The 27,913-nt window shown below is 50.7% G+C and overlaps 1 protein-coding gene and 1 long non-coding RNA gene across 9 annotated transcripts in view; one reads left to right on the top strand and one right to left on the bottom strand.

Annotated features, from left to right (window-relative positions):
• Positions 1 to 4,835: 4,835 nt before the first annotated feature.
• Positions 4,836 to 7,208, bottom strand: LOC105488394 (uncharacterized). The gene is made up of 2 exons (XR_011606670.1): positions 6,961 to 7,208; positions 4,836 to 5,364 (listed from the first exon to the last, which is right to left on the bottom strand). It is a non-coding gene; the product is annotated as an uncharacterized lncRNA (long non-coding RNA).
• A 300-nt stretch (positions 7,209 to 7,508) lies between these two features.
• Positions 7,509 to 27,913, top strand: part of LOC105488398 (DENN domain containing 3) — a 74,226-nt gene continuing 53,821 nt past the window's right edge. For 2 of the 8 annotated variants that reach the window (XM_011752394.3, XM_071067718.1), the window contains exons 1-5: positions 7,509 to 7,707; positions 15,496 to 15,775; positions 17,277 to 17,392; positions 20,500 to 20,642; positions 23,658 to 23,769. In XM_011752394.3, coding sequence (XP_011750696.2) covers positions 7,606 to 7,707; positions 15,496 to 15,775; positions 17,277 to 17,392; positions 20,500 to 20,642; positions 23,658 to 23,769 — 753 coding nt within the window. In that variant the 5' untranslated portion in view covers positions 7,509 to 7,605. Of the gene's footprint in view, positions 7,708 to 15,495; positions 15,776 to 17,276; positions 17,393 to 20,499; positions 20,643 to 23,657; positions 23,770 to 27,913 lie in introns of those variants that run through there. The other 6 variants (XM_011752392.3, XM_071067716.1, XM_011752389.2 and 3 more) reach the window with 5 other exon arrangements.

Here is a 27,913-nt window from a genome sequence, read left to right as displayed (position 1 = left end):
CACCATCTAACGTGAGCCCAGACAGTTACGTGTTTGACAACACGTGTCTTCCTCTTAGTTATTCATATTTTATTTTATTTTATTTTATTTTATTTTATTTATTTATTTATTTTTGAGACGGAGTCTCGTTCTGTCGCCCAGGCTGGAGTGCAGTGGCCGGACCTTGGCTCACTGCAAGCTCCGCCTCCCGGGTTTACGCCATTCTCCTGCCTCAGCCTCCAAGTTGCTGGGACTACAGGCGCCTGCCACCTCGCCCGGCTAGTTTTTTGTGTTTTTTAGTAGAGGCGGGGTTTCACCGTGTTCGCCAGGATGGTCTCGATCTCCTGACCTTGTGATCCACCTGTCTCGGCCTCCCAAAGTGCTGGGATTACAGGCTTGAGCCACCGCGCCCGGCCTAGTTATTCATATTTTAAAGGGAAACCAACTTTTCATAAATGGGTTGATAGCTGATTAGGACAGGAGGGGGCTGCCTGAGCAAGCCAGGGGCATTTGATGAGGCGGCCCACCTGTGGCATGGTTAACGGTGATGTTCACAGCACCTGTGCTGTTTGCTGGGACCCCATCACGTGACCGTTCTCACTGTGGATGGTGAAGGGCTTGTTCCCTGGTGTCTATTCCCCAGAGTCTGTATCACCATCCCCATTGTATCTGCGTTCTGGCTTTGTCTACAATTCTCCCTCCCTTTCCCAGTACGAGAGAAGGGAGAAAGGCTCAGGCCTAAACATGACAGCACACAGTTGCTAAACACACACACTACACACATGCACATACACAGATGCACACACCGCTTTCAGGATGGCCCATTTAGATGTCCACAGTTCTGCAAGGTCAACCTGTCCCAAACCAACCCCCTGGGGGCTCCTCCACACCCCGCCTCCCCCTGCCCCTGCCAGCCTGGTGCTCCTGGGCTCTCCCCACACGAGTGAGGACCTGCTCTGTGCAACTCTGGGGACACAGCAGGAGCATCTCAGCTGTAGGCCCTGCCCTCAGCGAGTGGACAGGCCCATGGGAGGACAGGCCCACAGGCCACTGGAGTACGGTGGGGTCAAAGCTGCAGTGGTGGAACAGGAGCTGAATCTCACCTGTGGAGTTTGAGAATTGAGACGTGGATGGCCCCTGGCCCCCTTTCCACCGCCACCCCATCCCAGTGCTCCTGAGTTGCCTCCTGCCCGTCTTCCTGCTGCTCCCCTCCCAGCCTGTCTGGATCCTCTGCCCTCGCCTGGAGACTGCAGTATTCATGTTCACTTTCCTGCCTCTCCCTGCAGCTGGGGTCCCCTTTCTCAAATACCAGTCTGGAACCATTTCTAACTTGGTCAAAGTCCTAATAGCCTCCTACTACCCCAGGACAGACGCCAGCCCACTGGCCCTCTCCACTGCTCCCCTCGGTGTGTACAGAGCACCTGCCATGCACTGGGCACTGCTTCAGGGACTGGGCAGCACAACAAGCATGAAACAGGCACTTCTCGGCAGCATCCAAGCATTGGTGCGGCGGCCTCTGCACACACAGTGCTGTTCCTGCAGCCTTGCCTCTGCCGGTGCTGTTCCCGCTGCTGAGCCTGCCTTGCCCTCTATGCCTTTGTTCCCCCAGAAAATGCCTCTTCCCCTTTCATGGTTGATTTTCTGTGTTCTCCTCTCACCTGAATCTCCCGCTGGGTCAGGGGTCCTACTTCTCTATTTCCAGGGCAACCTCTGCTTCCCTCTCTCCACTGAACACACATTTTCTGCACTGTGAGCTCTTTGTCGAGTGGGGAGGTCTATAGTTTTAGTTTATTCTTCTGTGTTCTTAGCCATTATCATAGGACCAAGCATATAGCAGGTGGTCAATAAACATTGCAAAAGAAACGGGGAAACCAAAGTTCGGGAGGTTAAGGGACTTCCGAGGTCACAGGGCTAGTGAGAGCAGGGGTTGGATTTGGAAGTGTTTGCATGTGACTTGCACTATGGCAGTAGAGTGTCCCCATCATGTCGCTGTTGGAGACAGCTGCTCACTCAGACTTGTGTTTTTCTTTGCTTACAGAGACGTGATTATGCTTTCCCAGAAAAGCTGAAGCTTAGTGTGTATCATTGCATGCAGATCCAGCTAACCCCACTTCAAAGTTTATGTGAGGAATACATAATCCAATTGTTTGAACTCCAGTTGTAACAAGGTAGAGTGCATCCAAATACTACACACGGGATTGTGTGTTTGTCATGTGTGGACGTTCAGGGCTGTGCACTCTGGGGTATGTGTGTCAACTTCACCTGCTCCCCATTCACCATCAAGCTGGGAGACCGGCCCTTGTGGAGAATCTCTGTGAACGATGACAGCAGAGGGCAACGCCGATTGCACCTTTATCACCGACCACGGTCTCTGGGACACTCCACGCATTGTGCAAGGTCAAATACCTACCAATATCGGGTCAGGATTTGTACCAGGCCATTGAGAATGAAACGCCTGGAACGCAGGGTGGAGGGTTCTGGAGTTTAGGGGGAGCCCCACTTCTCGCCGGGAGAGTTGGGGATGAGGGGAGGGCGGCTCCCCTGAAGGTGCTGTTTGAGCAAGACCTGGAAGGACGAGTAGGTGGGTTGCAGACTGAGTAGGAAAAGTGTGTCCTGGGCAGCCTGCAGGGAAGGGCATGTTTAGGGGGACAGTGGGTGAGTCACAGTTGTTCAGGAGGGGTGCGATGGGAACACTTATTTGAGGCCAGACTGTGATGGGTCTCGTAGACGCCCCAAAGTTTGACCTTTAATGCAGGTACGATAGCTCCCTAGTCTGTCCAAACACTCTAATATAATAGTTACGCAGGCAGCTTTCCGTTCTCTGTGTGGGGCTCGTCCACATCTATTGGCATATTTGATTTTCCCAGCAGCTTTGCAACGTAGGCATTGCTTTTTTTTTTTTTTTTTTCCTGAGATGGACTCTCGCTCTGTCACCTAGGCTGGAGGCAGTGACTCGATCTCAGCTCCCTGCAACCTCCGTCCCCTGGGTTCGAGCGATTCTCCTGCCTCAACCTCCTGAATAGCTCGGATTACAGGCATGAACCACCACACCTGGCTAATTTTTGTACTTTCAGTAGAGACAGGATTTCACCATGTTGGCCAGGCTGGTCTCAAACTCTTGACCTCAGGTGATCCACCTGTCTCGGCCTCCCAAAGTGTTGGGATTACAGGCGTGAGCCACTGAGCCAGGCCCCGCATTGCTCTTTTTACAGATAAGAAAACTGAGGTCAGTGAGGTTTGGTGAGTTACTTAGTGTGGGACAGTCACTCCTTTTTGTTTCAAACCCAGCACCTTGGCTCCTGCCCAGGCGGCCCCATAAAAGGAACTGCTCCCGGCTGGGATGTGCTTTGGGCTACTGTGTGCCCATGTGCGGTCACACCTCAAGGACATATGAACATGCCCCGCTCCTACCATTCTTCTAGGGACAGAGTGCCATTGCTCTAGAGAAGACCAAAACTCTTGCCCTTCTGTCCCCTATTTTGTTGTTGTTGAGATTTTTAAATTGGAAATGTAAGACCGTTCCCCCACACTCCACATCCTCCATCAAGCCCTCAATAAACTGGTTGCATTTGTATGGGAAAGACGTATATTCAATACGTACATATCACAACATGTCATATCATAGCTAGCTCTGAAGACACAGCATAGGAAAGAGACGAGACAGCCGTGCACTCACCTGTGTGGAGAGCTGTGTGAAATGCAGTTGCCTCCAGAGTCACAGCTTTTACTGCCAGTGAAAGAAAATCTATTTACCCGTTCATCCACTGATGGACATTCGGGTTACTCCCACCTTTTGGCTACTATGAATAGTGCAGCTGTGAACCTGGGTTACAAGTGTCTGTTCCAGCGCCTTATTTTAGTTCTTTCCAGTATATGTCAGAGGTAGGATCACTGGGTCATGTGGTAATTCTGTTTAGTTTTGTGAGGAACTGCCATACTGTTTTCCACAGCAGCTGTGCCATTTTACATCCCCAACAACAGTCCACAAGGGTTTCCATTTCTTCACATCCTCGCCCACATTTATTTTTTGTTGTTGTGTTATTTTTAAAAAATAACATCTAATAAGTGTGACGTGGTATCTCATTTTAGCTTTGATGTGCACTTCCCTAATGCTTAGTGATGTTAAACATCTTTTCATGAGCTTATTGACCATTTGTGTGTCTTCTAAGAAATGTCGATTTGGGTCCGTGCCCATTTTTTAATTGGGCTGGATATTTTTTGTTGTTGAGTTGTAGGAATTCTTAATATATTCTGAATAGTGACTCTTTTTTTTTTTTTTTTTTTTTTGAGATGGAGTCTCACTTTGTCACCCAGGCTGGAGTACAGTCGCATGATCTTGGTTAACTGCAACCTCTGCCTTCTGGGTTCAAGCGATTCTCCTGCCTCAGCTTCCCGAATAGCTAGGTGCCCGCCACCACGCCTGGCTACTTTTTGCATTTTTAGTAGAGCTGGGGTTTCACCATTTTGGCTGGGCTTGTCTCGAACTTCTGACCTCAACTGATCTGCCTGCCTTGGCATCCCAAAGTGCTGGGATTACAGGTATGAGCTACTGCATCTGGCTCCCAATATTAATTCTTTATCAGGTATATGATCAGCAAACATTTTCTTATGCTGTGACTTTTTCACTCTTTTGAAAGAGTTCTTTGATGTACAAAAGTTTTAATTTTGATGAAGACAATTTAACTATTTTTTCTTTTGTTATCTGTGCTTTTGGGGTCATATCCAAGGAATCACTGCCAAATCCAATGTCAAGAAGCTTTTCCCTTCATCCTATATTTTTAAAAAAATAATTTTAATGCCTAAAGTGCTGCTAAAATGTCCAAAGGTTATTGACATCCTGCAGCATCCCCATAAACTCCATTAAAAAAATTTATTCGAGTGAAATTCACACACCGTAAGACCATCTTAAAGTGAACCGTTTAGTATCAGCACATTCGCAATGTTGAGCTCGCCCCTCTTTTGGTATCGGTAGTTTATGGTTTATAAATTATGTTTATTTCTATTTTCTTGTTTGATCTTCACAGTGTCCCTGAGAGTTAGAGCAGTAAACCCATTTCACAGGAATACACAGGGAAGGAGGGTCACGTGCTCTGAGCCCACATGCAGTGAGCACTGACTGTGTTTGCAGGTTTCTTTTATCCAGTCTGAGCTTTGCTTTCCTTGACTCTGATGTGCGGCAGTGCTGCCTACTGGGGCAATTGTTCCTGCTGGCTGGGCTCTCCATGCCCCTCTCTTCTTCTCTAGGTCCCCTCATCTGCTCATCTGCCTCGATGTGACTTTTCCACCTTTGAGCTTGACTGCTAGTCATCTCCACCTTGTATCTCCAAACCCATCAGCAATTTTTCAAGGATGGGCCAAAGCTTTCTGTAGGCACTTTGGAAGGACCTGTGGCACGAGAGACAGGAATGTATTAACAAGCGCAGAGCTGGGAGCCCCTCAGAGGTCATCTGGCCCAATTATCTGGTTTTAAGGAGGAAGAAAAGGGGGCCTAAAGGAGTCAACTGCAAGCTCTGTACACTGCTGGAGCTCTCTTCCTTAAAGCATTTGGCCTTCTGGCAATAAAGGGACAGCAGAGACCTACTCTCACTTGAGCCTCACTGGGTCCTTGTGGCAAGAGCTGCCATGTGTTTACCTCCTTGAATCTTGACCACTGCCCCTCAGGAAGTCATGGCTTAGGGCCGTTGAGCTCACCTGTCACACAGCAACACACAAAGGAGCCAGATCCAGGCCCTCAGGGAGTAGCTCATGGCTCCAGCCCAGGCTGAGAGCCTCTCTCCTGCATGCTGGGGACTCTGGGCGATGGACTCAGACTGTGCGCTTTGCAGAGGCTGCTAAAAATGAGGCCACCGAGGCTGGGCGTGGTGGCTCACGCCTGTAATCCCAGCACTTTGGGAGGCCAAGGCAGGTAGATCACCTAAGGTCAGGAGTTTGAGACCAGCTTGGCTAACATGGTGAAACCCCATCTCCACTAAAAATACAAAAATTAGCCAGGTGTGGTGGTGGGTAATCCCAGCTACTCTGGAGGCTGAGGCAGGAGAATCGCTTGAACCTGGGAGGTGGAGGTTGCGGTGAGCTGAGATCACGCCATCGCACTGCAGCCTGGGCTACAAGAGCAAAACTCTGTCTCAAAAACAAACAGAAAGACAACAACAAAAAACCGATGCCACTGTCGAGAGAGACAGGCAATTGTGCGTGAAATCGGTCTTTCTTTTGAAGTCGGAGACTATAACAACTGTGGCCTCAGATCACCGATGAGAGCCACCCATGGCAGGCAGCCTCCAGGCCTGAGGGAGAACCAGTGGATCCTCACCATCTTTAGGTTAGTAAGCAAAAGAAAACCGGTGAGTCAGGCTGCAGTCACGACCTCACCCAGCTTGCGGAAGGAGGGAGACATTCCTCAGGGCTCCCCTTTCTGATGTTGCCTTGCTTTGTACCTACTGTTCCTTTTCCTGTTCAGCAGATGACAGATGTTTGACATTAAGCAATTTAGAGTTTTGTTTTTTAAAAAACAGAATCATAGCTTATCAGAAGTGGAAGTCCCTTTGGAATCATTTCCCCTGGGTTACACAGATGGCTATGGCAGGGTAAAGGGAGCCGAAGGTCAGCGGGGACTGAGCCTGGGCCCCCTCCAGGCTTTGCAGCAATGACCAGGCAGCAAGTCGGCCTCCAGGGCTTGTGGGCTGCCCTTTCTCTGGGGTCAGCCTGAGGCTGGAAGAGGCCCGTGGTCCACCGGTCATCAGGCCAACCTGATGGAGCTGGAGCTTCCCTGGAGCTCACGACGTAAGGGCCCTGCCAGGCCTTGGGCCTCTGACCCTCAGTCCTGAAGCCTCCCTCTAGCAGCGCCCACCCTGCTCCCTTTCCTGCTGAATTTTACTCAAGTCCGTACTGGACATGGCCGGCCCTAGGTTAACCCGGCAGAGTTATTAACCAGGAGTGGATCTTTCCAACCCCCTTCCCGCCGGCCCTTCCTGCTGTCCACACCCGGCCAACTCCGCTGTCCTGGCAAGGGAGGCCTTCCTGGAGGCGGCGGCGGGCGGCGCGTCCGGCCTTTGTGCCCCCACGCTCTCCAGGGTGGGTCCGGGGACTGCCAGATCAGGGGACCCTTTGCGCCCTGGAGCCTTGGGGGCTGGATGACGTCGCCGGGCACCTGAGGACCCCGCCCGTTCCTCCCTCGGTTCCCCAGGGAGCGGGCTGCCGGGGGGCGGGGCGGGGCCGGGCCGAAGGAAGGGGGCGCGTGCTACGACGCCGCGCACGCGCCAGAGCCCGCAGGCCGGTTCGGAAATGACGACCGCGCGCGGGTCTCCAGCAGCACCCGCCCCAGGACTGGCCCCGCCCCTAAGTCCCCGGCCCTGGGGCCGGGCCAGCCACTCCAGGCCCCGCCCAGCACCTCCCCATCCAGTCAAGCCCCGCCCCCAAGCTCTGTCTCCCCGCGGGATCCGCGGGGGCTCTCCAGGCCCCGCCTCGGCTCGGGCCCCGCCCCTCCAGGCCCTGCCTCCAGCCCCGCCCCGCGGACGGCGCTCGCAGCGCACCCGAACCCCAGGCTGCGCGGCCGGTCCCCAGGGGTCTGCGGGCGGCTGAGCGGCCGAGGCACCCGAGCGCGGTACCCGCAGCGGGCGGCGGGCAGCCATGGCGGAGGCTGCGTCGCAGCACTTGTCGCTGCCCTCGAGGCTGCTGGAGCTGTGCGCGCTGCTGGGCGCCCCCCGGGACAGCCTCCGAGGTCTCGAGCAGGTAAGGGGCGGGAGGGGAAACTGAGGCGGACGTGGGCCGCGAGGCGGCAGCCGGGGCAGTAGTCGGAGAGCGGGTGCCCGGGTGCCCCGCGGGCTGGGGCGGACTTTCCGAGGGCTGAGTCCTGGTCCCCCAGGCGTTGACCCTGCGCGCCTGTGGCCGGGGACGGCGTCTGAACTCAGGCAGGTGCCCCCGAGCAGCGTCCTGCTCCTCTTCCTTCCTTTCCCCTTCTCTCCCCGCCCTGGGCCCTCGGCTGCGAACTTGGGCTGCCAGCCGGGAATCTGGGGGTGCCTCGCCTCGGAGCGTCTCTGGGGCCTCTGTCTTCAATCGCCCCCATCCTGGGCAGGTGCTGAAGGTGGGGTGCACCAGACAACGGGCGAAAGCCGCCGGAGCCTCACGGTCTAGCGGGCCCAGCCCTGAATGATTTCATTCTTTATGCTGGGATGTGTTGTCACCTGCGTAGTGGGTTCTGCACCAGAACGGAATAATGAGAGAGCAAGTCTTGGAGTTAGCCGCCGGCCTCGCGTATTCTGCATGAACCGCTTTGCCATGAAGCCTATAGCTATTCTTCTCACTTGCAGTACCATCCCCACCCCCAACCCTTCCTCCATCTCTGCACCCTCGCAGCCAAAGTGACAACTTCATCTCCCTTCTGCTGGGAAAGCGGCAGTTTTGGAAATTCTCGTTTTCCTTTTTCTTCCCCAGCTTTTCCTAATTCTGTAACGCTGGCTTTCCCTGGAATCCATCTGTGGCTCTGGTTTCCTCCTGGCCCGCCTGTCTGTGACACAGTGACTGGGTCATGTTACCAGGAGATCCCGGCATCACTGGCTAGCTGTCTGCACAGGTCCGTTCATCTCTTTGCAGACGACAGCACTGAAAGGCAGAGAGGCTTCTGAGTATTTAAATGATACTGGGCTATCCAGGGAAAATAAAGACTGCAGGGCAGAGGGTGTCACCCGGAAAGGTGAATGTTCCTGCAAGTAACCAGATGAATGTCTGTGAGTGTCCAGGGAGTTTCCCTTGCTAGGCGTCAGTACAAAGCCAGTTTCGACTTCAGTGAAAAAGCCTTCTCCTATGGAAATAGTTTCCGCGTTTCCCTCAACCTTTCCTTCCCCTCAATGCCCTGTCATGTCAGTAGATCCCGTTTGAACTCTGTCTCCTCGCAACGTCATGAATTGATTTGTCTCTCTACCTCGAATTTGCCAAATGGCATTGCCTCCTTTTTCTTCGAATAAGAAATGACCTAGTTGCTGCTGTGGTCTCCTCAGCTGTTGGACGTCTTTCCTCCGGGGCGGTTACAACATGGTATTAGTTGCTTGGTGTGAGACATGTCTTTTGAGAGCAGAGTGAATCAACTGGAATATTTGCAGTGGTGCTTTCCTTTTTTTTTTTTTTAATTTCTTTATTATTATTCTTATTTTTTAATAGAGAGGAGGTCTCACTGTGTCGCCCAGGCTCGTCTCCAATTCCTGAGCTCAAGTGATCCTCCCACCTCAGCCTCCCAAAGTGCTGGGATTACAGGAGTGAGCCACTGCGCCCTGCCAATGGTGCATTCCTGAACTAAACACGCTACAACATTTTCATGTTCCCAGGTTAAGTGAGAGTATGGACAGTGTGCTACTGTGCGTGTTTAACTTTGTCCTCTTTACTTTGTCTTTTGATTCTGTTAGGGGTTTGGCAAAGGGCAGAAAGAAAAATGGTGAAGGACTAAGAAAATAAGGAGCATTAGGGGATGGATTCAATTTCTTGGATCCATCCTACTTTTAAGGTCAACATTGATGTTATAGTTAAGCAAACATATGATTTTATTTATTTAGGTTTTTTCCGGCAGTTCTATTTTGAATGTCCAAGGCTTTTTTTTTTTTTTTTTAGTTGGAGTCTTGCTCTGTCTCCCAGGCTGGAGTGCAGTGGTGCAATCTCAGCTCACTGCAAGCTCCGCTCCCTGGAGCTTCACGCCATTCCCCTGCCTCAGCCTCCCGAGTAGCTGAGACTACAGGTGCCTGCTACCATGCCCAGCAGATTTTTTGGGTATTTTTAGTAGAAATGGGGTTTCACCCTGTTAGCCAGGATGGTCTCTATCTCCTGACCTTGTGATCTGCCCACCTTGGCCTCCCAAAGTGCTGGGATTACAGGCGTGAGCCACCGCACCTGGCCTGAATGTCGAAGACTTTTAAATAAGTTTTACCTTGACTTTTACAAATCCCCATTTCTCTGTGGCCCAGGCATTCCTTCTTGATGACACATGAAAACAGAGGTCCGGAGGTATGAGGAATATCCAGCTTCATGTTGGATAGCGGAGGCCCCTTTTTGTTTCATTTCCTAGAAGGGGGAGTAGTGTTTGTTTTGTTGGGAATGGTGACGGAGAATTTGAGAACGTAGACTGATGTTAGTTACTGTGGTTAGTTACATTCCCCTCCACCCCTTTAATATAGAGCCCTTCACCGCCACCCCTTTATTAGTTGCTATGGAGACTAGACATAGGTGTGACGGGATCCATCATAAATCCATCACACAGGGGTGGAAAGTGTTCTGAGTACCTTCCATAGTGCAGGTCACCTGCATAATTTGTGCGTGTGAAGCTCCATTATTATGGTTTTTAGTGGACATCATCCTGACTTTCCATTTCGGAACAGCACCGGCCAGCCGATCTTCCTGGGTGATGGCAGTCTGTGTCCTCTCTTTGCACCGTCCAGTACAATAGCCACTGGCCATATGGTCACTGAGCTTGTAGAGTGGCCAGTGAGCTGAGAAACTGGATTTTAAATTTCATTTAATTCTAACTAAACAGTTGGAGAGTAGTAAAAAAAAAATCTATGAATTTGTTTTATCCCCTTAATAATGGCCAATCCTATAGCGAAGATGAATTCCACTGTGTGTTCTAACTTAGAAATTAAGTAACTCAAGTCAATTAGAGTGTTCTGGTTTTTGCTTTTTAATTAGCAGTTTTAAAAACCAAAATGATGGTGATTGGGTAGGGGTTTAGTAAGTCCGCACCCGGGACAGAAGAACGGGAAATGACCTCACGTCTTGCCACAGACTGGCAGAGGTGACTAGCATCTCAGTGGTGGTGGGGTCTGGTGGCTGAGGGCAGCCACAGCTTATATCACCAAGTAACCTCTGAACACTCTTGTGCCAAGACTTCCATTTTCAGGAATTTATTCTAGGGAAAGAACTGGGTGCGTGCAAGTGTGTGTCACTGCTCTGTTCAGTGTGGTGAAGACTTGAGAGCCACCCACACATCTCTTGGGAGGAGGCTGGGTCAATACATGACTGAGTTGACACATGCTGTGTTATTGTGATACTGCACAGTTGTGAATAGGGAGGTCAGCCACATGGAGTAGTTAAAACAGCTAATGGAACCTGTTATGTAGGATTACTACATTTGTGAAACAAATTTATACATTTATACATGCATTAAAATGTATAAAATGCATAAAAATGCATAAAATGGGAAGGATGTAGCCACCCTGTACAAAGTATGTCATCCCTTTCTATTAGCTCCTTTATTATTTCTATATTGTTATTTATTTATTTTTTTTTGGGGGGGACGGAGTTTCGCTCTTGTTGCCCAGGCTGGAGTGCAATGGTGCAATCTCGGCTCATCACAACCTCCGCCTCCCAGGTTCAAGTGATTCTCCTGTCTGAGCCACCCGAGTAGCCGGGATTACAGGCATGTACCACTATGCCTGGCTAATTTTGTATTTTTAGTAGACAGGGGGTTTCTCCATGTTGGTCAGGCTAGTCTTAAACTCCCAACCTCAGGTGATCTGCCCACCTCAGCCTCCCAAAGTGCTGGGATTACAGGCATGAGCCACTGTGCCTGGCCTCTATATTGTTATTTTTCAAAATGAGATTGTATTGCTTGTCCATTCAGAAAAGACAACAGATATTTCATCCTGAGAAAAAACAGGTGTATGGTGAGCAACTGAATGCCAAGTTGATTGGATCTGGGGCACATCATTATAAGTGACTAGAGATAACTAGAGGAATGACAGGTCAGGTGTTGACTCTAGTCAACCAACTGAACTAGTCAAGTCAACCGAACCAATATTCCGTCCAGGCTGAGAGTGCCTCTAAGAGATCCCAGGTGCCAGGAGTGTGAATGAGGAACAGTATCGCCTCAGTCATCTTCTCTGCTAAATGTGGGGACAGAGAGGAATACAACACAATTTCTGCTGCACCGCACCTCCTCAAATGGAAGGTAGTGGAATACCGCTGGGCAGGGCCGAGATGCTCCGGGGGTGATGAGCTGGGAGGTGGAGGCCTGGAGGAGCCTGTGGTCCTGGCTGCAGGGTGGCAAAGACCTTCTTCAGTGAGTGTGGGGGGTGGAGGGTCTGCCCCAGCGCAGGTGGAGCAGTAAGGGGCTGGGCCCTGAGCCCATGGAAGAGCAGGGGAAAGCAGGGTAAAAGCAGGGTCATTGCAGAGGTGCTGTGTGTCCTGAGAACCCCAGGGGGCTTAGTCATGCTTGGCTCTGGGGGCATCCTGGCTTAGGGAGTGAGCTGGCTTGCTGCTCAGGGGTGCACTGTCCTATGACTCATGCCCACGTATGACACATGGGAAGATGTAGTATCATGACGTGGTGACACAAACATGCTTTCTTCAATGTGGGGATGGGACTGTGATGCTTCAGGGCTGGGTTGGGGCCACAAAGTATCTGGTCTGCAGTCAGACAGGGACGTCCCTCTTTGAGAGAGTGGACACAGATGCTAGTGGGGAGCCCTGGGCTGGGTGGGAGGCAGTGTCTTCCTTCTTCTCCTGACAGAAACCTCCAAGGCTTTGCTTCTGGTTACTCGCTACCTGCCCGGAGCCACGGGTCACGCAGGTGCTTGGTGTGCAAACATGGTGCAGTGGGGCAGCGGCGAGCTGATGGAGAGGCTCTCCAGGACCAGTGGCTGAGGTGTGGGTCTGCAGGTGGGGCATGATGGGGGCAGGGCCCAAGGGTCTGGAGTCCCAGCTCTGAAGACCTGAACTGCACTGTATTTGTTGCAGAGAACTTAGGTGGAAGATCAGGCTTTTTGGAAACTAGCAGGAGCTTAACTTTTGAGACTGTAAGTTTAAGGGACCCCAGAGGTGCTGTGAGGGTGGCAGGAGGCAGTCAGGGGGAGCCTGGGACTGGAAAGAGTTGTAGGCTGGGAGTAGGGCTCTGGGCTGTCCGTTTGGGCCTGTGCTATGAGTGCTGAGGTCCTCCAGGAGGAAGGCGAAGGACCCAGGCCTGGGAGTCGCAACATGTAAGCAGGACTGAAAAGGGTCTGTGGGGGCCAGAGAGGAGCTGTCAGACCAAGGGAAACCAGAAGGGAGGCGGGATCAAGGCAGTTCCAGGATCCAGGAGGAGGGCTGCTCACTCATCTCATGTGCTGCCTTGAACATGCTCCGTTTGTTAGGTCAGAACCGTCCAATTCTGATAGGAAAGTTTTAGAGAAAGTGACATGTAATTGAGGAAATGGACTTCTTTAATGCGTGCTACACTAGAGCTTTTACATTATACAATAATATGGATTTCCCATGTTTTGTCCTGGTTCCTACTGATACATTTTTTTCTCCAAATGTAAAGCAATTGTTGACGGAATTTGAGTGATGTAGCATGCAAATCGTCATATAGAGATTAGAGTGTGCTTACTGATGGAAACTGCTGCCGTTGTTGAAATTTCTTCCAGCGTAAGAGCTCCCCTTTTATCACTGCTGCGTCTTACTGGAATGTTGAGTGTTGGCTGTGCCTTTTCTATCAGCCAAGGTCCCATTTCTCTGGGTGGTGGTGCTATCCTTCCTTCCTTCCTTCCTTCCTTCCTTCCTTCCTTCCTTCCTTCCTTCCTTCCTTCCTTCCTTCCTTTCCTTCCTTCCTTCCTTCCTTCCTTCCTTCCTTCCTTCCTTCCTTCCTTCCTTCCTTCCTTCCTCCCTCCCTCCCTCCCTCCCTCCCTCCCTCCCTCCCTTCCTTCTTTTCCTTCCTTCCTTCCTTCCTCCCTCCCTCCCTCCCTCCCTCCCTCCCTCCCTCCCTCCCTCCCTTCCTCCCTCCCTCCCTCCCTCCCTCCCTCCCTCCCTCCCTCCTTCCTTCCTTCCTTCCTTCCTTCCTTCCTTCCTTCCTCCTTCCTTCCTTCTTTCTTTCCTTCCTTCCTTCCTTTTTTTTTTTTTTTGAGACCAGGTCTTGCTCTTTCACCCAGGCCAGAGTACAGTGGTGTGATCACAGCTCACTGCAGCCTCAGCCTCCTAGGCTCAGGCGATCCTCCTGCCTTAGCCTCCCGTGTAGCTGGGACCACAGGCATGCGCCACCATGCCTGGCTAATTTTTTTATTTTTTGTAGAGACGAGGTCTTATTTTGTTGCCCAGGCTGGCCTTGAACTCCTGGGCTCAAGCAGTCCTCCTGCTCTGGCCTCCCAAAGTGCTGGGATCACAGGCATGAGCCACTGTGCCCGGCAATGCTGTCCTTTCTAGCGTCCCTTAAAGACCCTTGACTACCAGGCCGGGCGCGGTGGCTCAAGCCTGTAATCCCAGCACTTTGGGAGGCCGAGACAGACGGATCACGAGGTCAGGAGATCGAGACCATTCTGGCTAACACAGTGAAACCCCGTCTCTACTAAAAATACAAAAACTTAGCCGGGCGAGGTGGCAGGCGCCTGTAGTCCCAGCTACTCGGGAGGCTGAGGCAGGAGAATGGTGTAAACCCGGGAGGCGGAGCTTGCAGTGAGCTGAGATCGTGCCACTGCACTCCAGCCTGGGTGACAGAGCGAGACTCCGTCTCAAAAAAAAAAAAAAAAAGACCCTTGACTACCTGCCCTCGGCCGCTTCCTGTCTCTCCATGCCTTGGGTACCCAGGGCCTCTTGCTTCAGGCTTTGCTGTTTCAGGCTAGTTTAGCACCGGAACCACTTCCTTCTCGCTCACAGACTGCAGCTTACCCACCTTGGAAAGATCTGAACTCAGCCGGGCAGCAGTATTTGTTTAGTGCTAGCTCAGTACGAGGAGCTGTATTGGGCATAGTAGTAACATGGAAGAGAGATCGAAGGGACAGCCCATGTGCTTTATATTATTTTAGGGAAGGATGGGAAGAAAAAAGGCGAAAACAAAAATTATGCCAAGTTAAAGTGGAGACAGGCCAAATGCCCCCCTTTTATTGATTCGAGGGCTCTTTGGTCAGCCGAGGAAGGGCACGTGTCTCCTCTGTACCCACCAGTGCCGTTTCTCACCCCATGCATCTTCCCAGATCCGTGTGGTAGAAAGGAGGCAGCACCGGCCCGGGTGGGGGCGCGGAGGCCGTGGCCCTGGTAAATGTGTGTATGGGGTTTGACAATATAGAGCCTGCCCCCCACCCAGCGCGGGCTGAACAGTAAGTATATCCATGGGCTCCTGGCAGCCCCACTGGGCTGAGTACCGGACCTACATTGTCTCCCTTATTCCCTGTACTCGCCCCTTAAAGGGACAAAGAAGCTTGCTGCCAGGAGGTGGAGGCACAGCCAGGACTTGAGCTCAGGTCTGGATCCCAGTCCCCAGGCTGGACCGCAGTGCTTTATAGGAAGGAGGCAAGGTCCTGCTGTCCATGTGCACAGCTGAAGAGCCAGGCTCTGCGAGGCTACATGGCTTCCCTGATTGTAGGGCCTGGCAGGTTCCTAAAACACGCTTCCCAGGAGCCCTTTACTGTCAGGAGCCTCAGGTGGGAAAAGCCACTCACACCAGTGACACCTTTGAATGACAGTGCTGAGGCGCTAGTGTTTGTGGGCACCGAGGGGAGGAGAAAAACAGTGAAGCTTAGACAGAAAGGGCACCCTGGAACAAGAAGTAACTCTTATTTTTCCCTTTCTTAGGTTGCTCAGAAAAAGGGAGTCAAACATCTTTCTGCTCTTGATCCAGAGGTCTTGTCCATTTTCGTGCCTCCTTTTATCTGTAAAGGGGACAGTCAAATGGCTGGTGCAAACTGCGGCACTCTCGGTAAAACCAGGAGGCGCTCCTTCAGAAAGAAGAGAGAGAGGCCCAGACCAGAGCAGTGGAAAGGCCTCTCAGGGCCCTCCAGAGTGCCAGAGCCTGAGGATGTCACCGTCCCCGGCGGCGTGGACCTCCTCGCCCTGCCCCAGCTGTGCTTTCCAGGTATGTCTGGGAGGTGGGCACCACTAGGGGCCTCCTGCTGCCGGCCGCCCAGAGTGATCTGTTCCCAGAAATCCACAGGCAAAGGGAAGTGGCGCGAGCGGCAGAGCCAGGGACCCTCACTGCCTCCTCTTCTGTGGGATTTAGTTTTCTTAATCTTGGGGATTTGTGTGTGTGTGTGTGTGGAGACAGAGTCTCACTCTGTTGCTCAGGTTGGAGTTCAGTGGCACAATCTCTGCTCACTTCAACCTCCGCCTCCTGGGTTCAAGTGATTCTTCTGCGTCAGCCTCTCAAGTAGCTGGGATTACAGGTGCGCACCACCACGCCTGGCTTTTATGTCTTTAGTAGAAAGGGGTTTCACCATGTTGGCCAGGCTGGTCTTGAACTCTTGGCCTCAAGTGATCCACCCGCCTTGGCCTTCCAAAGTGCTGGGATTACAGGTGTGAGCCACCGCTCGACCTACCTTGGGGATTTTAAAGCTGAAAGAAATGTAAATCATTGAGTGTGGTCCTGGTGTTTTGGAGAATTGAGTCCTGGAAGGGAGGCTGTGTGGACTGCCAGGTAAAACCATTTGTTCCTGGTGCATTCAAGGCTTTTCCCCTTCCACTTAAAATGAAGTCTTGCAGTGACAGGTGGGTTAAAAATATACCCAGTTCAGGCCGGGCGCGGTGGCTCAAGCCTGTAATCCCAGCACTTTGGGAGGCCGAGACGGGCGGATCACGAGGTCAGGAGATCAAGACCATCCTGGCTAACACGGTGAAACCCCGTCTCTACTAAAAAATACAAAAAACTAGCCGGGCGAGGTGGCGGGCGCCTGTAGTCCCAGCTACTCGGGAGGCTGAGGCAGGAGAATGGCGTGAACCCGGGAGGCAGAGCTTGCAGTGAGCCAAGATCCGGCCACTGCACTCCAGCCTGGGCGACAGAGCAAGACTCCGTCTCAAAAAAAAAAAAAAAAAAAAAAATATATATATATATATACCCAGTTCATCTGCAACTGTTCCACCCCAGCATGCCTGAGCTTCCCCCTCCCACCTCCTGTTTTCCGTTTCACTGGGGCAAGAAGCACAGGCCTGCACTTAGTCCCCAGGCTCACCAGTTCCGGTTAACAGGTGAGCTTGCGTTTTGGGGCTTTATTTTTCTGGTGGCCTTCAGGAAAGTCAGACAAAGCACCTAGCATAAGCACCCACCTCAGAACTTGGTGCTATTTCCTGGTCACAGGGATTATAAACTCAGGACAGGTGCCAGATGGGCGGCTGCGCCCAGCAAGCCCTGGCACTGGCTAGCAGGTGCTTGAGAGCTTGTAAAGAAATTGCTGTGTGGGGAGGGACACAGGGAGGAGAGATGGCCAGAGGCATGATGGGAAGAATGAACTCACCTTGGACATGAAGGCGCTGCCACTGATGACTGGAGAGGTGTGTCCTGAACACTGTGAAGTAATCAGCTCGTGGGTAACCCAGGCCACATGGCAAGAACAGGATTCTTCTTTGTCTCTTTCTGCTTGCAGGGGGTGTGTGCGTGGCCACTGAACCCAAGGAGGATCGCGTCCACTTCCTGGTGCTGACCGATGTCTGCGGGAATAGGACCTACGGCGTGGTGGCCCAGTACTACCGGCCCCTGCACGTAGGTGGTTCCCGTTACTCCCCTCTGACATTGGGTTTAGATTTTTTATTATAGTGAAATACACATAACACAACATTCACCATTTTAACCATTTTAAAGTGTGCAGTTCCATAGCATTAAGTACATCCACAGCATTGTGCAACCGCCACCAGTGTCTGGGTCCAAAACGTTTTCATCATCCCTGAAAACCCCATACCATTAAGGCTTCAGTCCTGCTTCCCCTTCCTGCCTGGCGATGGCTAATCTGCTGCCCTTTTTTTTTTTTTTCTTTTTTTGAGATGGAGTCTCACTCTGTCGCCCAGGGTGGAGTGCAGTGGCACATCTCAGCTCACTGCAACCTCCACCTCCTGGGTTCAAGTGGTTCTCCTGCCTCAGCCTCCTGAGTAGCTGGGACTACAGGCGCCCACCACCAGGCCCAGCTAATTTTTGTGTTTTTAGTAGAGACGAGATTTCACCATTTGGCCAGGCTGGTTTCGAACTGCTGACCTCAGGTGGTCCACTCGCCTCAGCCTCCCAAAGTGCTGGGATTCCAGGTGTGAGCGCTGCGCCTGGCTGGCTAATCCCCTTTCTGTCTCTGGATGTATCTATTCTGGCCACTTCGTGTGAGTGGACTCCTACAACACGTGGCCTGCTTGTCTGGCTTGTTCCCTTTAGCATGTTTTGATGTTCCTGTGCGTGGACGCATGTGTCAGTGCCCCGTGGCCTTTTATGGCTGAATGACATTCCATCGTTTGGATGGACCACATTTTATTTCTCCATGTATCCGTCGACGGACCTGTGGGTTGTTTCTGCCTTTTGTCTTCGGTGTGAGCGATTGGAGTTTGGACTTTACAGCATATTAGGTCTGTCACACATATTGCGAGTGTTGTGTGGGTAGGGCCGTGTGTGAATCAGAGGGCCTTTGGGGAACTTGTAGGGGAAATGATGTATCCAAAGTTGCAGGGTGACCAGCTGCACACGTCCAGAGGGTTTCCCGAAGCAAAAAGTGAGCCAGAGCCTTAGTTTAGGTGCCCTGGTGCCATGAAGGGAAGTCTGTGAGTTCCATGCAGTCGAGAGAAGTGGCTGGCCTGGATTCCCTCGGAGCCCAGGGCACGTGTTTTCTTTGTTGATAGAAGCGTGCTGACACGTGTGACACTGAGTATTGGGAGGTGTGAGGTATAATCACATGGATTCTGTCCCTGGAAACTCATGGGGCAGCACTGACAGGCCCGGATGTTCTTAATGAATATGCAGGAGCAAAACTTACTACTTGATGCTCTGAATGCATAATCTTATGTTTTTGGGAGAGGTCATTTTCACAGTGTGCTGAGAGCAGAACCAAGGTCAGATCTTGGGCGGTGCATGCAGAGGACCGGCGTCTGCCTCTGTGACCTGGCTGCCAGCAGTGCCTGGCCTTTCTTCCAGGGTTATGTTAATGAGGGATGAAAGGAAGGTGGAGAATCCTGCCCCTCCGTGTAGCCGGTGTTCCAGATGAGAAAGGATCCACAATGTTGGATCTTTCAGAAAAGCACCTTGGGAGTTTGTCTGTGAAGTAACACCTACCAGGAGCAATGAGCATGTTATTTTCGTTATCATTAAATACACATGTTAAACAAAGGAGCAGCCCCTCTGGTTTGCGTTAGTACAGCAGATGCCACTGTTCCCACTTTGCCGGCCTGGCGTGGGCATGCCTGGCCCCGCTCCTGCCCTCCTAGCAGCTGTGTAGTTTCGGGGTGTCCCCAGGCCCCACAGCACTCACCTCCCCTTCTTCACCATGTATCCGGATGACTGCTATATCTATCGTTCTTTCTTTTTTTTTGAGACGGTCTCGCTGTGTCGCCCAGGCTGGAGTGCAGTGGTGCGATCACGGCTCACTTCATCCTTGATCTCCAGGGCTAGCTCAAGGGATTCTCCCACCTCAGTCTCCTGAGTAGCTGGGACCACGGGTGCGCGCCACCGTGCCCAGCTAATATTTCTTATTTTTTGTAGAGATGAGGTCTTGCTATGTTGCCCATGCTGATCTTGAACTACTGGAATCCTGCCTCAGCCTCCAAAAGTGTTGGGATGACAGGTGTGAGCTGCATGCCCAGCCCGCAACTATCGTTCTATTGATAACACAGCCCCAGCCCCTCTCATACACTCTCCTCTGCCTTTCCTCCGACACTACGTGATTTGACTTGACACTACGTGACTTGAGGGTGGGAACCATATTGTGTCTGGGTAGCTGCAGCTCCCCCCGGCTACTGTAACAATAGCAGCAGCTGCCACGCACGCGCGTGAGCAGCTCAGCACCAGGCATGATGTAAGCACTTTGTGTAGAGTCATTCATTTAATCCTAACCACAGTGAATGAGGTTGGGAAATGACAGATGGAGACATGGTGATAGAGACCGGTTAAAAGACCCGCCCGAGATGACACAGCAGCAGGCAGGGTTGGAATTGAGTAGACTGACCCTCGGAAAGCGGATGTTTATTAAATTTTGCTAGATAAACGAATGATGTAGCTGACTATTTCCTGGACGTCTCCCTTTACCTGGATATCTTATAGGTACCCTAAATCCAGCCATTTCCCAAACTGAAGCTATCATCATGCCCTTCCATCCCTACAAAAAACCCCAAACTGACAACACTTCCCCAGGGCCCAGTTGGTGAGCCCCAAATACTTTGCCACTTGTAAGCCCTGCGGTGTTCTGGGTCTTCTAGAACACTACTGCTGTGGCTCCCACACAGGCTGAGGCCTCCTCTCCTGCTCTGTCCTCCTGGGCACGTGCGGGTGCCGCTTCCTGTGCGTGGCTCCTGCATTTTCCCCCCTTGTAAAGCAGAGTCCTTTGTGTGTCTTGGGTCTTACTGTGCTCTAATCATGCATTCCTTCTTATCTCAAGGCTGTCAGCTTCTCTGGGGCAGGAATGCTTCTTGCTCTCTTTGTAGCCTCAGCACCTCAAATGGTGCAGGCACCAAACAGAGACCCTGTAGACTTTGACTGGAGGGCCAGTGCTGGCTTGGACGCGTTGCAGGGGTGGGGATGGTGGACTCTCACCTTGTTCTGTGCTGAAACATGACCCAACTGGAAACAGATACTGGAATTGCCAAGGTGGGGAGGTGACAATGTCACTGTTGCTTTTCATGTAGGATGAGTACTGTTTCTACAATGGCACAACGCACTGGGAGCCGTCCTGGCCGGCTGTGGGCGCTGCTGGCTGCTTCGTGCCCTACGCCGTGTGCGTGGTCTCCAGGTTCCCCTATTACAACTCCCTCAAGGACTGCCTCTCCTGGTGAGCTGGGGCACCGGGGGCTGGGGGTGGTGGGGGGCAGTTCTCTGTGCCTCTCCAGGTGAGCCAGGGCACCGGGGGGTTGGGGGGTGGGGACGGTTGGGGGGCAGCTCTCTGTGCCTCTCCTGGTGAGCCAAGGGACCAGGGAGCTGGAGGTGGTAGGGGTGCAGCTGTCTGTGCCTCCCCTAGTGAGCTGGGGGACCGGGGGCTGGGGGCGGTAGGAGGGGCAGTTCTCTGTGCCTCTTAGGCTGCTGCTTAAGGCTGGGGGCAGTGGGCAGGGGGGTGCGGCAGCAGGCGCTCCTCTCTGTGACTGGTAACATACGGTAATGGCATGGTAGGAAAGGGATAAAGCCACACTGTGGGAAGTAAGGTTGATGTGCAGGATTTTCATTTTGTTTAGATTTTCACAAAGAGGCATATATTAGGAAAAACTCTTTTCCTAGCTGGGAATATTAGGAGGCTGCTGTTTGTTCCAATGAGGTTTATTGACATTTTAAAGATGACCTTGGCTGGGTGTGGTGGCTCACACCTGTAATCCCAGTGTATTGGGAGGCTAAGATGGGAGGATTGTTTGAGCCCAGGAGTTTGAGACAAGCCTGGGAAACATAGCAATACCCTGTCTCTAAAACACAATTTAAAAACTAACTGGGTGTGGTGGTATGTGCCTGTAGTCCCAGCTACTGGGGAGGCTGAGGCAGAAGGATGGCTTGAGCCTAGGGGTTCAAGGCTGCAGTGAGCTGTGATTGCACCACAGCACTCCAGCCTAGATGACAAAGCAAGACCCTGCCATCTTGTTTTGTAGAACCTGTAACTGTCTCCCTGCTGATAGTAAGTAGAAAGGCTGAGAACGTAAAGAACTTGTGAAAAATCAGAAAGACATCGTGTAGAACCCAGTAGGCTCTCGTTATCAAAGGATGCTTTTGTGACTTCGGGGGCTGTAGTCCGAGTTCAGACATGGTCAGTCCCAGTGGGCACTTGTGCATGGAGCCGTTTCTTTTGAGTCTCGTAAAGTTACAGTCTTAGAATTTGTACTTGTTTGATTAAAGGTCGAGGAGAAAGCAGTTAACAACGTTCCCTTTTGTGTCATCGTGCTGGAGAATGAGCTATGGCAAATCGCTGAATTGGTGCTATTCTGTTTCTTGAAAAGCACAGTCATTTGAGACCTTCTGCCTTGACCAGAGGGATGAGCCCCATGGGGAGTGAGCTGGAACCTTACTGTTCAAATCAATGACTTGTAATTCTAATCCCAGCACTTTAGTGGTTTACGTCTTAAAATATAACTGGCTTTTAGACATAGTTTGGGTCTAATCTACATTTTATTGCCATAGACATAAAATATGTTTGAGAACAGAGAGCTGACTGGGTCGTAGTCAATGAGCAGGTGAATTGAGGATACGCATGTTTGCTGAATGTCTGTCACCAGTGCCCAGGAAGTGACAGAGTAAGCCTGGACGTGGTCCCCTTTTATTTACTAACTGATGATCTTCATTACTTGAAGGTAAACAACATTTTCACTAGTCTCTAGTTTCCTCTTCTGTAAAATGTAGATGGTTAGTTCCACCTTTTGTTAGCTGAAATGAACGGGTGGTGGCCAGACAGATGTCCTGGGAAGACAGGAAGAAAGGAGGTGTTGTGATTGGCAACACATATCCTCCTGCTAGACATTAATGCAAACACATATTTAACTTGAAAAATGTGCTCATTTTCATGCTTCTTTCTTTCTCAGTGCCCGTTACTGTGTGATCAGAACTAGAAGGGGCAAAATACGGAAACAGAATGCAGCTAAAAGAGGCAAATGACAGAGATTCAAATTGCAGTGTGACAACATGAATTTGTAGTTTTAAAAAAACGGTTCTGTTAGCGTGATAATATGCAAAATATGTCTCCACATGGACAAAAAATGGGCAAGAGTATATTTAATTGTGTTTTGGGAATCAGAGTATGGGCAGTTGTTTTTTAAATTTTTATTGACAAATTTTTTTGAGAGACAAGGTCTCACAGTCACTCAGGCTGCAGTGCAGTGCCGCTATCATAGCCCACTGCATCCTCAAACTCCCAGGCTCAAGTGATCCTCCCAGCTCCATCTCCCAGGTAGCTGGGACTACAGGCGCGCACCACCACACCAGGATAATTTCTAAATATTTTGTAGAGACGGGGGTCTCACTATTTTGCGCAGGCTGGTCTTGAACTCCTGGCCTCAAGTGATTTTCCCGCCTCGGACTCCCAAAGTGCTGGGAATACCAGTGTGAGCCACCACACCCACCTCTCTTATAGTTTTTTTTTTTTTTTTTTTTGAGACAGAGTCTCACTCTGTCCCCCAGGCTGGAGTGCAGTGGCACTATCTCGGCCTACTGCAAGCTCCGCCTCCCGGGTTCACGCCATTCTCCTGCCTCAGCCTCCCGAGTAGCTGGGACTACAGGTACCCGCCACCATGCCCGGCTAATTTTTTGTATTTTTAGTAGAGACGGGGTTTCACCGTGTTAGCCAGGATGGTCTCGATCTCCTGACCTCATGATCCACCTGCCTCGGCCTCCCAAAGTGCTGGGATTACAGGCATGAGCCACCGCACCCGGCCCCTCTTACAATTTTAAATTGTGTACAGTACTTTAAAAGTCAGAGTCCATTTTGGAAACAGACTTTTTCAAGCACTCTCCTTCCAGATGTTTGTTCTTTTATTCCTTACTGGGGTAAAACACACATACAGAAAAACACACAAATTCCAGTGATTTTCCACAAATTGAACACACACATGTCACTAGCACCCAGATGAGGAAACAAAGCATGACCAGGCCTCCCCCTTTGAAAATAAACCTCCCTTTGTGCCACCTTTCAGGCACTACTGCCAACCTGGGGCCACTCTGCTACCGTCCAACAGCTTGGTGACTCTGCTCTTGATGCAAGGTCCTGGAGCCGCTGCTGCAGACCCTGGGGAGATTCCAGTATGATTAGAAACGCTAAGGATGATAACTGGGTTCTCATTTTCATTTTGCGGTTTGATTTTTGTTTTCTGAATTTCAGTTTATTGGCTAATCTAAAGCTCTGTAAAGATTTTGAAGTTGACAGTCCTATAAAAGATTTTGCTGCCAAGCTATCTTTAATACCCAGCCCGCCACCTGGACCACTGCATTTGGTAAAGTATATCTGAAAATTCTATTGTTTTCTCTTTGCAAATAGTAAAAGTAAGACGTTGAAGATAATGTAAATGTTTACAACTATTTCTGAAGTTCTAGCTGTTGTCAATCTAAAATAAAATTCTAAGCCTCCTCCCCGCCCACAGCTGACTAACTGGACTCCCTTTTGGCCAAGGGGCCCCCAGAGAAACCCAAAAAACAGAATTACTGGCCAGAATGGAAGGGAGATCAGACACGCCTGGTTCTACCCTCTCCCTCTTGCGTGCGTGTGTGGGGTGTTTGTGTATAGGGTTGTAAACTAAAACTAAAATCCTAAGCCTCCCTACCGACTGAACGGTTCCCTCTTGGCCAACGGGACCCTAGAAAAACCTTAAAAATGAAATTCCCGGCCATGACAGGAAGGAAGGTCAGACATGCCTTGTTATGCCCGCTGCCTTTTGGAGTTTAGGCACCGCTGACCGGCGTTAGGTTAAAATGGAGATCCTGAGACTGACAGAACAGACTCTCTGTGGCCATAAGATTCCAAATTATGAACAAAACCTAAGGTCACGCAAAGCAAGGGTGAAGTCACTCCTCACCAACCATAAGGGCTCCTTAAACGGGTATAACGTAGCTTACTTTCCAGCCTGACTCTGCTATAGCATCCACGACAGATAGCAGACCCTGAAGAAAATCAAAGTATTTTACTGCAAAGTATGTTGCTTTGACATATTTTGAAATGGCACTGCAAAGCTGTCTTTTTGGGGGAAATTTGCATCTGTAGAGAGTCTATTCATGCAGCCAGGCCTGCCTTTCTCGGCCTTTCCCAGATCTAGGAGCGATGAACTGAGAGCCTGACACTTTTAAAGTGTGAAAAGAGCCATTCACCATCTCTTCCCTCTGAGGGCTGCCACCCGTGAAGCTTCCTTGATGTAACAAGGGCCTCGGCCCCACACCCCCTTATCTTGACTCAGTCCTTCTTTCCCACTGACTTCAGGTCTTTAGACAGTAGCTCAACTTTCTCAACCAATTGTCAAGTAAAGAATCCCTAAAACCTGCCTATGACTATGCCCTCCTTCCTCTTTGAGATGCCCCACCTTTTTGGGCCAAACCAACATCACCCTCCAGGGACTGATGTATGTGTTTGCCCATCACTCCTGTCTCTGTAAAATGCACAAAACCAAACTGTAACCCGGCCATCTGGGAATAAACCCCTTTAAAATATTTTAGAGAGTTTGATTTTTCCATTAACGCTGTGCTTACGTTATGTTTCTCAAGGTCCTTGTGGAAACTGTTATATACTCTTTCTAAAGGTGAAAAGTTAAATATTTAGACTTGAGTTTTACAGAGCGGCCTGTGATAAACAGAGCTAGTAACATGTCGTGGGTACTTCAGTGGTTAGGACGTCAGTTCATAGCTCCCTATGCAGATAATACATGGAAACCTGAATCCTTTGTAGAATAATTTATTCAAATTACAGATTTCTCATTTATTTATTTGTCTTTAATATTGGATATTGTATTTCATTTTTTGTTTGTTTTTTGTTTGTTTGTTTATTTTTTAGGTGGAGTCTTGCTCTGTTGCCCAGGCTGGAGTGCAGTGGCACGATCTTGGCTCATTGCAAGCTCCGCCTCCCGGGCTCACGCCATTCTCCTGCCTCAGCCTCCCGAGTAGCTGGGACTACAGGCGCTGCCACCACTCCCGGCTAATTTTTTGTATTTTTAGTAGAGACGGGATTTCACCAGGATGGTCTTGATCTCCTGACCTTGTGATCCGCCTGCCTCGGCCTCCCAAAGTGCTGGGATTACAGGCGTGAACCACCACGCCCGGCCTGGATATTGTATTTCATTTGTTAGTGTTTTCTCTTGTACAGTGTGATTAATGAGAAGTAACTGGTTTTATATTTTTTGTTACTCTTAGATGTAGTGCTGTGTTATTTAATGAACAGGCAAACATTTCCCAAGCTGGTTTTTTTTCTGAGAGATGTTATTGGTGATTTCAAGACACAGGGTTTGGGGTTAAGTGAAGCTGGAGATGTGGCTGGCCGCCTTCCCCTTTTGTTTGTTGAGAAACATGTCAGGTTGCTGAGCTCCGTGAAGAAACCCGTTTGACTCAGCATGTTCCAAACTAATTTTAACCGTACTTAGGATGCTGCTTTTTATTTTTTCCTTTAATAGACACCTGTCAAACGTCTCAAAATGTTTAGTAAATGTCGATTCAGTTTCATTATGTTAGTCCTCTGAAAGATTATATGTCTTAATCTTGATCTTCTACATTTTTCTTTACTGACAATGGAAAAAATAAGTTTCTCATATCAGAAGACACATGATCGTGAACTTAAAATGTGCGTTTTTAACATTACCCCAACCCCACCAATCTGCTGGGTGGAAAATCCTACCAGTGCGTTCCAGTCCAGATACAGAGCAGGCCGCAGGTCTCCATCAGCTCTGCTCCCAGAAGCCTTTGTAGGGAATGTGTATCGGCCATGTGTTTTGTACATCGGTTTTATGTGGATAGTTGGTATTTTCTTGTCAACAGTATGTGCAGTGAAATCATTAAAGTTTATGTTCTTGTTCTGTGGACTCAGCAAGTATTTACTGAGAGCCTGTGCGATCAGTGAACAGAGCCAGACCTCTGGCTCCAAAGCAGTCTCAGGGTCAGCAGTAATGAGCCGCACTCGGCCTTTGAACATAAGGAATGAGCGCGTAGCACTCCCAGCGCTTTTCCATGTCTCCTGGGCTGATGACTCTTGGCTCCTTGATCTCGACACACCCGTGAGGAAGGTGACTGAGGGTCGCCACTGGCCTGCTCTTCCCTCACCCATTCTGTCCATCACTCAGCCTGGCCGGACTACCTTCAGCGTTCCTTTGCAGTTTGCCCGTTTCCTTGCTGCCACTTAATTCTGGGTCACCAGCTGCTCCCCGCTGCGTGACTTGGGGACCACTGGCCTGTCTGCTTTGGTTCATTCTTGACCCTTCCATTTGTCCTCTGCACGGTGGCTGCAGAGATTATTAACACATGGACATTGCTTCTCTTCCCCAAGCCCCACAACAGTTTCTCATTGTCTGCCTTCCTCACTCCTGCAGCCCGGACCCTGTCTCACTCTCCAGCTCTGTTTATGCCACTCCCCATGGCGTGCTGCTCTCCGGCCTCACTGGACTCCTGTCCATTCCGTGAAGCTACCGCCACAGGGCCCTTGCACACACTGTTTCCAGAAACAGTGTTTCCTCTGTTTTCTTGTGGCCAGCTGTGGCTCATCTCTGGTCACTCTCAGCGGTCAGGTCTTTGGATCGTCTTCCCTGAGTGACCCCCACTCCCCGTCTCTCTGATAGCACCCAGTTCTCATCCCGCAGGGCACAGCACAGTTTGTAATTAGGGCTTCTGTGTGTGTGTTTTTGTTTAACGTTCATCTCCCTCATCAGACTCTGAGCTGCATGAAGGTAGAGACCACACCCAGCACTGCATATCCAGGGCTCACAGCCAGGCCCACACAGAGCTGCCCAGCAGTGAGCTGTGTGGTGGGCGAGCGCATGCAGGGATGCCTCGGGTTCCAGTGTTAGCCAGTCAGTGCCCACTGATCTGTGTCCTGTGCGTGTGTCTAAATGACACAGTGTCTAAATGAGTGACAGTCTGTATCGGGCTTGACTCAGTGCGGCTCTCCATATCAAGTCTAATTAGCTACTGGCTCTAAGTTGGTATAATGCTCATGATCTGTTTTAGGGAATGTCATATATGAATGTTGATTGTTTTGAATAAATCCAAGAGGTCAGTGTAGGCCAAGGTTCTCGTCTGGTGCAGGAGCTAACCCAGCCGTATTTTCTAGAACCCACTGCAAACAAGGTAGCTTCGAGGCTGTTTTAGAAAGCAGCAGTGAGACGGGTCTTGTGTTTTGAGTGTGTGTGTGTCTGTGTCTTGTTACTTCTGGTCTGGGTTATCTCTGATCTGTGCTGGTGGAAAGGAGGGAGGAGGGAGGGGCCCCATAGCACAGGGAGTAGAGGAGAGGGCCGTGCCCTGTGCCTTGGCTCCCTGGTTCCCGTTCAGCTTCCTTCCTCTGATGGTGCATGGACCACCAGCCAGAGCAGGGCAAAGACTAGAAACAGCCTCACTCTGCGCTCATCTGCATTTTCTTGCCTGCCAGAGGGACTGATTTTACTTGCTTCACAA

This window comes from Macaca nemestrina, chromosome 8 (assembly GCF_043159975.1).
Source record: "Macaca nemestrina isolate mMacNem1 chromosome 8, mMacNem.hap1, whole genome shotgun sequence".
Classification (NCBI taxonomy): domain Eukaryota; kingdom Metazoa; phylum Chordata; class Mammalia; order Primates; family Cercopithecidae; genus Macaca; species Macaca nemestrina.
This window is presented reverse-complemented; position numbering and strand designations above follow the sequence as displayed.